Genomic DNA, 10,070 nt, shown 5'->3' with positions numbered 1-10,070 from the left:
AATGCAATATAGCCTATGTATTGCCATAGGTAGCATCCCCATCTTGTCTCAAAGGAAACATAATGAAATGTAACCCTATAGGGATGGATTTTTTTGTTTGTTTTTATTTTACTGGCTGTGTTTATTCTAAAGTAATGCCGTGTTATTAGGATATTCATTTCAGACATGTCGTTTCTTTTTTATGTCGCCCTCATGTCTCTGTGTGGAGTGACGGGCGCGGGCTATTAAAATCAACCTCCCACACTTCTTGATCGCGAGTTCCTAAACTCCCCTCTATCTGTGCCTTGCGGGATGATGATCATAAACAAGCTGCCAGTGTTGATGAAAACCGATATTAAAACATACATAATTCAGGTTAACCCTTTAAAACCAGCACGCGCATTGTCTTTATAATAACGTCTTTAACTTCCTATGTTATTTCCTACGTTGACACTTAACAACGGTTAATTCCTTAACTCCAACAGACAGACAAGTGTTTAAATGCACCGTGCAACAACACCCGCAGTTTACCAGCCCAGCAACAGCGCCGATATGAGACGCGTCGCGTGCGCGAGTAGCGAATAGAAAGCTCCGGTCTCCGGGACCAGGGTTAAAGCGCTCGATGAGCCTCGGTTTTCCACGTCACGACTTGAGGGTCTGTTGCTGAGTAGTTGAGCGAAATACTTTGTCTGTTTATTGAGTCCAGTCGTGTAGCGTGTGTATATAGTATTCGTTAGTGGGATACTTAGAGGACACGGGGCTTTGTTGCCACGGTGTTGGCACTGGCTGGGTTTTTTGTTATCATAGTCTGTGATGGGATGAGCAACAGTGTTTTTATAAAAAGCTAAACATAATTTTACACCACAATATTATTCCATAAGCCGATCTAATTTCTTAGTTCGATAATCATAGAAATACTAATGATCATAATCGTAGGCCTAATAACTAAATACTAATACAGTAGCTAATAATAACATTGATGTTCGGGGACAAAAAAAAGAAGAAAATGTTATTCACAAGAGTAACAAAAGGTTGTAGGTTATAGAGAAATCAATAAACGACACAATTGAACTGTAAAACAGGTATATGGAAGACAGACCATTGAATACTTTCCCAATGCACTGTACATACAGACGCATTCCACATTTCGTTACGTTACAGCCTTATTCTAAAATTGATTCAATTATTTTTTTTCTCCCCCTCATGAATCTAAACACAATACCTCATAATGACAAAATGAAAACAGATTTTTAGAAAGGTATTCAAAAATAAAAAAAACAGAAACCTTATTTACATAAGTATTCAGACCCTTTGCTATGAGACTCGAAATTGAACTCAGGTGCCTCCTGTTTCCATTGATCATCCTTGATGTTTTCTACAACTTGATTGGAGTACACCTGTGGTAAATTAAATTGATTGGACATGGTTTGGAAAGATACACACCTGTCTACCGGGGTCTGTAGTGACACCTCTAGCACTGAGATGTAATATTATTTTTTAATTTAACCTTTTATTTAACTAGGCAAGTCAGTTAAGAACAAATTCTTATTTACAATGATGGCCAAACCCGGACGAACGCTGGTCCAATTGTGCGCCGACCTATGGGACTTCCAATCATGGCCGGATGTGATGCAGCCTGGATTAGAACCAGGGACTACAGTGACGCCTCTTGCACTGAGATGCTGTGCGCCACCCGGGATACTTAGACCGCTGCGCCACTCGGGATACTTAGACCGCTGCGCCACCCGGGAGACTTAGACCCCTGCGCCACTCGGGAGACTTAGACCCCTGCGCCACCCGGGAGACTTAGACCGCTGCGCCACCCGGGAGACTTAGACCCCTGCGCCACTCGGGAGACTTAGACCCCTGCGCCATTCGGGAGACTTAGACCCCTGCGCCACTCGGGAGACTTAGACCCCTGCGCCACCCGGGAGACTTAGACCCCTGCGCCACCCGGGAGACTTAGACCCCTGCGCCACCCGGGAGACTTAGACCCCTGCGCCACCCGGGAGACTTAGACCGCTGCGCCACCCGGGAGACTTAGACCGCTGCGCCACCCGGGAGACTTAGACCCCTGCGCCACCCGGGATACTTAGACCGCTGCGCCACTCGGGATACTTAGACCGCTGCGCCACCCGGGAGACTTAGACCCCTGCGCCACTCGGGAGACTTAGACCCCTGCGCCACTCGGGAGACTTAGACCCCTGCGCCACCCGGGAGACTTAGACCCCTGCGCCACCCGGGAGACTTAGACCGCTACGCCACCCGGGAGACTTAGACCCCTGCGCCACCCGGGAGACTTAGACCCCTGCGCCACTCGGGAGACTTAGACCCCTGCGCCACTCGGGAGACTTAGACCCCTGCGCCACTCGGGAGACTTAGACCCCTGCGCCACCCGGGAGACTTAGACCCCTGCGCCACTCGAGAGCTGTTAAAGGTTCCACAGTTGACAGTGCACGTCAGAGCAAAAAACAAGCCATAAGATCGAAGGAATTGTCCGTAGAGCTGAGACAGGATTGTGTCGAGGCACAGATCTGGAGAAGGGTACCAAAACATTTCTGCAGCATTGAAGGTCCCCAAGAACACAGTGACCTCCGTCATTCTTAAATGGAAGAAGTTTGGAATCACCAAGACTTTTCCTAGAGCTGGCCGCCTGGCCAAACTGAGCAATCTGGGGAGAAGGGCATTGGTCAGGGAGTCCTCTGACAGAGCTCAGGAGTTCCTCTGTGGATATGGGAGAATCTTCCAGAAGGACAACCATCTCTGCAGCACTCCACCAATTAGGCCTTTATGGTAGAGTGGCCAGACGGAAGCCAATCGTCAGTAAAAGGCACATGACAGCCCGCATGGAGTTTGACAAAAGTCACCTAAAGGACTCAGACCATGAGAAACAAGATTCTCTGGTTTGATTTAACCAAGATTGAACTCTTTGTCCTGAATGTCACGTCTGGAAGAAACCTGGCACCATTCCTCCGGTGAAGAGTATTTCCATTTTTTTTATTTTATACATTTGCAAACATTTCTAAAATCCTGTTTTTGCTTTGTAATTATGGGGTATTGTGATGTCATTATGGGGTATTGTGATGTCATTATGGGGTATTGTGATGTCATTATGGGGTATTGTGATGTCATTATGGGGTGTTGTATGTAGATTGATGAGGGGGAAAAAACAGTTTAATCGTTTATTGATTAAGGCTGTAACGTAACAAAATGTGGAAAACGTCAAGGGGCCTGAATACTTTCAGAATGCACTTAATGTGAAAAATAAAATAAAACTGTCCTGAGAAACTACGGTTGTGTGTTGAATACGAGCATGTGGTTTTCTGGATTGGGATTCATGTATTGTTTTTTTAATAAAGTATCCAGAAAGACTGTTGACATGACAGGTGAATATTCATAATGTGTTTTATACCTGGATTGTTTTGGGACTTGGACAAGACCTGGCACTGTCTCTCAGACTATTGTTATTCAGTATTAGGTACAATGGGGCAAAACAGTATTTAGTCAGCCACCAATTGTGCAAGTTCTCCCACTTAAAAAGATGAGAGAGGCCTGTAATTTTCATCATAGGTACACTTCAACTATGACTAAAACGAGAGAAAAAAATCCAGAAAATCACATTGTAGGATTTTTAATGAATTTATTTGCTAATTATGGTGGAAAATAAGTATTTGGTCACCTACAAACAAGAAAGATGTCTGGCTCTCACAGACCTGTAAGAGGCACCTCTGTACTCCACTCGTTACCTGTATTAATGGCACCTGTTTGAACTTGTTATCAGTATAAAAGACACCTGTCCACAACCTCAAACAGTCACACTCCAAACTCCACTATGGCCAAGACCAAAGAGCTGTCAAAGGACACCAGAAACAAAATGGTAGACCTGCATGAGGCTGGGAAGACTGAATCTGCAATAGGTAAGCAGCTTGGTTTGAAGAAATCAACTGTGGGGAGCAATTATTAGGAAATGGAAGACATACAAGACCACTGATAATCTCCCTCGATCTGGGGCAACACGCAAGATCTCACCCCATGGGGTCAAAATTATCACAAGAACGGTGAGCAAAAAATCCCAGAACGACACAGGGGAACCTAGTGAATGACCTGCAGAGAGCTGGGACCAAAGTAACAAAGCCTACCGTCAGTAACACACTATGCCGCCAGGGACTCAAATCCTGCAGTGCCAGATGTGTCCCCCTGCTTAAGCCAGTACATGTCCAGGCCCATCTGAAGTTTGCTAGAGAGCATTTGGATGATCCAGAAGAAGAATGGGAGAATGTCATATGGTCAGATGAAACCAAAATATATATTTTTTTGGTAAAACTCAACTCGTCGTGTTTGGAGGACAAAGAATGCTGAGTTGCATCCAAAGAACACCATACCTACTGTGAAGCATGGGGGTGGAAACATCATACTTTGGGGCTGTTTTTCTGCAAAGGGACCAGGACGACTGGTCCGTGTAAAGGAAAGAATGAATGGGGCCATGTATCGTGAGATTTTGAGTGAAAACCTCCTTCCATCAGCAAGGGCATTGAAGATGAAACGTGGCTGGGTCTTTCAGCATGACAATGATCCCAAACATGCCGCCCGGGCAACGAAGGTGTGGCTTCGTAAGAAGCATTTCAAGGTCCTGGAGTGGCCTAGCCAGTCTCCAGATCTCAACCCCATAGAAAATCTTTGGAGGGAGTTGAAAGTCTGTGTTGCCCAGCAACAGCCCCAAAACATCACTGCTCTAGAGGAGATCTGCATGGAGGAATGGGCCAAAATACCAGCAACAGTGTGTGAAAACCTTGTGAAGACTTACAGAAAATGTTTGCCAACAAAGGGTATATAGGTATTGATAAACTTTTGTTGTTGACCAAATACTTATTTTCCACCATAATTTGCAAATAAATTCATTAAAAATCCTACAATGTGATTTTCTGGATTTTTTTTCTTGTTTTGTCTGTCATAGTTGAAGTGTACCTATGAAAAAATTACAGGCCTCTCATCTTTTTAAGTGGGAGAACTTGCACAATTGGTGGCTTACTAAATACTTTTTTTGCCTCACTGTAGGTAACAAGTATAATTACACGGTTGTATCAATGCTGTCTGAGTTTTGCAAAAGCACTCATCTCAACCTGACTCTCTTTGCTCAGTGTAATTGCTTATGAACTTTATCTGATTCGTCATAAAGCCTATTGATTTATACTCTTGTTAAATTAGAGTTTATTCCTGTATGGTGATGCCTGAGAAAAATATCCATACTCCGTACATCAGATGAAATGTTTATTTATTTAACTAGGCAAGTCAGTTAATAACTCATTCTTATTTACGAGGACGACCAAACCCGGTCGACGCTGGGTCAATGGAATAATATTGTGGCTTAAACTTGGGTGTTATGCTTTTCATAAACACTGTTGCCCCTCCTGCCCATTCTCTCACAGAACAAAAATAATGGACAGTCAAGTTATATTCTATTTTATGCATCTACTCTACTCTACTCTATGTATCCTGACTGTTTACTATAGGACTGCTAAGGTTGAATGCTTAACAATTGTTGGGTTTATTATAGTCTATAATAAAGCTAGAGGAGGGTGCAGCATAGGTCTACAGAACAGAACAGAGAACGGACGAGCGGCTCTTCAGGTGCATTGTTATAGAATTTCTAAAAGATCGCCTCTCAGCGACTGCGCATGCCTGAAAGAAAAGCCCCCAAATAAACTCAAAGACAGAGTTGGGCGTCTGAACAAAGTTTGGGAGGATGCTCCCTCAGATTTAAAAGACAGAAATTTAAGCGGGGCCTAGTTTAGAAGGGAGATGCCGGGGAATACCCACGCAGACTTCAAGAATGCTGAGAAGGAGAGGGAACCTGCCACACGCGCAGAGGAAGGAAGAGGAAATAAGTACAGCCGAGGTAGTCACGGTAAAAAAAAAAAAAAAAGACCGACAGTGATGAGGCCAGCCAGAGGTCAACGAGGGGCAAGAAGAGATTGTACTGATAGTTTTCATTTTCCCACAGCCGATCAGATAGAAACTAGGCTATATCAACTGATCAACCTGGCTGCTTCAAACACCAGCACTACCACCACTCACAACTTTATCATTAGCCTTATACCTATTCTACATCAGGGTTTTAGTAAATATACTTCAATGGTGACTAAAAGACCCCAAAAGATTCAAAGTTCAATTGCACTGTATCTGGTAGCAGTTGGCAATGATGGAGTGAGTGTTGAAAACCTGTACCCCACCGTATGAACCCAAGCTAAGCTTTTTATAAAGGCCTATGCTTCCCCCTGCTGGCCATGTAGCACCATTACATTACAAACATGAGTAATCAGGATTTAAGAGCACTCGAGTAACAAATTGCCTGGCTGTAACTACAGATCTAGGATCAGTTTACCCGATCCCTAATCGTAGCCTCAATCTCGGTTAACAGAACCAAAATCTTGCGTGATTGGGTCATTTTTACCTTCTATATTTGGCACTCCTGTGAATGTTTAATTTAGTCGGTGTTGCGTTGATATGAGGGAATTGAGAATAAATCAACAATTTTGTAGCATTGGCATCAAGTCTGAATCATGTTTTACAGTCTTTTAAGGTGTCCGCATACATAGGTTCGTTTTTCGGCTAGCAGAACTCGGCGAATGTCTAATGTTCTCATACTCCCTAAATACCTTAGTTTGAAAAACTAGAACAAAAAGGGGCAATATAACCGTTGTCTTTCCCCATTGAGTCACGAACATGTTGTATTAAAACTAGTCGTCTCAAACGACACCGCTTCATGTTCCCAGTCCTACTAGTAGTACTATTGACCAATCACCGATGAAGGGGCGTCGACTTCCGCTACAGAATTTCGATTTGCCTCAAGAAATGGTACTTATAGCTCAGTGATGAGCAGCAGAAAACCCCCCCTGCCCAACATCTGGACCTTCATTTACATTACATTACATTTAAGTCATTTAGCAGACGCTCTTATCCAGAGCGACATACCTTCACATAACTGTTTCGACTGGGAAGCATGCAATAGGCTTTTTAGTCACATGGTATGTAAATAATTATAAACATAACTAATATTGACTTTGTTCACTTTAGATTGAAACAAATTCTGGTAAACTATCTAAAGTGAACTATCTTTCCCTTAAATAACTTTTAGTATCATATTGGCACTTTGGCAGAGAATAACTAATATTGAACTGTAGTTTTTATGTAACAGATACATGTTTCACAAGTTATCACTCTCTGTAGAAGAGTAAGTGTCGTTTTAAGCATGTTGTTTATTCAAATATCTCAACAGTCAGGTACAGTACAGTCCATCGTAGGCAATGACAAACAACGCAGCAGATTTAAAAGTAGTGTGTGGTATTTTAGTCTCAGCCACAATAATAATAAGTTACAAGCAACTGAGCATGAAACATTTAAAGGTACACAGGCATATTTACAAGCATCCCTCCGGGAATTCAGGCCCCCCCCAACACACACTGCTACATGTCCATACATCGTCTTTCTGGTTGACGACGCGTCCCGATTCTTCTCCCTTCTCTCAAAGCGTGCACTAGCCTACTTCCCGTCATTGTATTGGTGTAAGAGGGACTTTTTCCGCCGTTGTTAAATCCACAACAGGAAGTGGGCAAAGTGTATACTTCAGGGAAAAAGGGTGGATAAATCAGCATTGGTTGTTTGTTTTTGTGCAGTAATGTTGTAGACAACGTCTTTTCTCCGACATGGCTATTCCACTTATTGAGCCCTCAAAATTGGGACATTCAATGAAATGACTTAGCGGAATGTTGTAAGCACAGACCTACAACTAGTGTGGATGTAGAGGTTGAAAGGATCTGGATAAATATTTTTCATTGCGAAAAAGCCATCGAGCTTTGAAGGGATAATATATATATATATATATGTGGGTGTAATGCATTGCATTTGATACTAAATGAAAGACTTCAAATGGAGAGATGTGGAAAAGGAGAAGGAAAAAAATCAAGAAAATTGTGGCCATTTTTGAGCTTTTTTTTGTCCTGTTTTTTCTTTTTTTATACTTTCAAATCAAACATTCCACTTTGCAGGAAAAAAAGAAGGCTGAGGTGGAAGAGAAACAGAGAGAGAGAGAAGATCCTCCACTCCCTCAATTTGCCCAACTGTCCTGACGGATGTTTATTTTATAAAGAAACCAGATTTATTTGTTGAGAGTCTTCATTCTCTGGTCCAGAGCTGCAAAGTTCTCCTCTACAGACAAGAGATTCTCCTTCATGGTTGTCTGAACCTGGGAGAGGGAGAAAATAAGGGAGAGGGGGAGGTAAGTACATTTAAAATTTGAACTTATAAATTCACCCATCACTTTTGGACTTTATAGCATTCCCAGAAGGCATTGATTATTGAGTCATTGTTAAATGTGAAACCTAAGACTCGACTGCCATTGTGCTGAGAATGTAAATTTTGTCATGTGTAATAAATTCAACAAAATTTGTTTATGCTAGATTCATTTAGTTTACTGCCCCTGCAGCCATAAGAAGTTGAGTAGCTTGGATGAAAGGTGCCCATAGTAAACGGCCTGCTCCTCAGTCCCAGTTGCTAATATATGCATATTATTTTTAGTATTGGATAGAAAACACTCTGAAGTTTCTAAAACTGTTTGAATGATGTCTGTGAGTATAACAGAACTCATATGGCAGGCAAAAACCTGAGAAGAAATCCAAACAGGAAGTGGGAAATCTGAGGTTGGTCGATTTTCAACCCAGCCCCTATTGAATACACAGTGGGATATGGATAAATTTTTACTTCCTAGGGCTTCCACTAGATGTCAACCGTCTTTAGAAACTTGAATGAGGCTTCTATTGTGTTGTGGAGCCGGATGGGAGGTCTTTGAGTCAGTGGTCTGGCAGAGAGCCAGGTCCTGGTCACGCGCATTTCACATGATAGCGACCTGCGTTCCATGGCTTTCCTACAGACAATGGAATTCTCCGGTTGGAACATTATTGAAGATTTATGATAACAACATCCTAAAGATTGATTCCTATACTTAGTTTGACACGTTTCTTCGACCTGTAATATAACTTTTTGAAGTTTTCGTCCGACGTTCGGCTGGACCTGCACAAGCGTTTGGATTTGTGTACAAAACGCGCTAACGAAAGTAGCTACTTGGACATAAACAATGGACATTGTCAAACAAATCAAGCATTTATTGTGGAACTGCGATTCCTGGGAGTGCATTCTGATGAAGTTCATAAAAGGTAAGGGAATATTTATAATGTGATTTCGGAATTCTGTTGACACCAACATGGCAGATTTTTTTTTTCTTTTTCTGAGCGCCGTCTCAGATTATTGCATGGTTTGCTTTTTCAAAATTTGACACAGCGGTTGCATTAAGGAAAGGTATATCTATATTTCCATCAACATTTATAATGAGTATTTCTGTAAAATGTGGCTCTCTGCAATATTACCGGATGTTTATGGTACTAGTGAACGTAACGCACCAATGTATACTGAGATTTTTTAAATATAAATATGCACTTTATCGAACAAAACATACATGTATTGTATAACATGAAGTCCTATGAGTGTCACCTGAAGAAGATCATCAAAGGTTAGTGATTCATTTTATCATCTCTTTTTGGCTCGAAAAATGTCTGGGTTTCCCTGTGAGTTGGGGCTGACCTAACATAATCGTTTGTGGTGCTTTCGCTGTAATGCCTATTTGAAATCGGACACTGGTGGGAATAACAACAAAATGACCTTTAAAAACGGTATAAGATACATGCATGTTTGAGGAATTTTAATTATGAGATTTCTGTTTTGAATTTGGCGCCCTGCACTTTCACTGGCTGTTGTCATATCGATCCCGTTAATGAGATTGCTACCCTAAGAAGTTTGTAACACGGAACCCAAACCGGCTGCGCGCCGGCATACATTTATTTTGTCCCCCCCCCACACCAAACGCGATCACGACACGCAAGTTAAAATATCAAAACAAATTCTGAACCAATGACATTAATTTGGGGACAGGTCGAAATGCATTAAACATGTATGGCAATTTAGCTAGTTAGCTTGCTGTTGCTAGCTAACGTTAATTTGTCCTATTTAGCTAGTTAGCTTGCTGTTGCTAGCTAACGTTA

General features: G+C 42.2%; 1 protein-coding gene across 1 annotated transcript in view; it reads right to left on the bottom strand.

Moving 5' to 3' along the window:
* Positions 1–7,215: 7,215 nt before the first annotated feature.
* The window catches only part of dctn2 (dynactin 2 (p50)), a 35,775-nt gene continuing 32,920 nt past the window's right edge, over positions 7,216–10,070 (bottom strand). The window contains exon 13 of the mRNA XM_052526450.1: positions 7,216–8,221. Within this exon, the coding sequence (XP_052382410.1) occupies positions 8,135–8,221 (87 nt within the window). The 3' untranslated portion in view covers positions 7,216–8,134. The remainder of the gene's footprint in view (positions 8,222–10,070) is intronic.

The sequence above is a fragment of the Oncorhynchus keta genome, chromosome 10 (assembly GCF_023373465.1).
Source record: "Oncorhynchus keta strain PuntledgeMale-10-30-2019 chromosome 10, Oket_V2, whole genome shotgun sequence".
Taxonomy (NCBI): domain Eukaryota; kingdom Metazoa; phylum Chordata; class Actinopteri; order Salmoniformes; family Salmonidae; genus Oncorhynchus; species Oncorhynchus keta.
The sequence above is the reverse complement of the archived record's forward strand: the minus strand, read 5'-3'. Positions and strand labels throughout refer to the sequence as shown.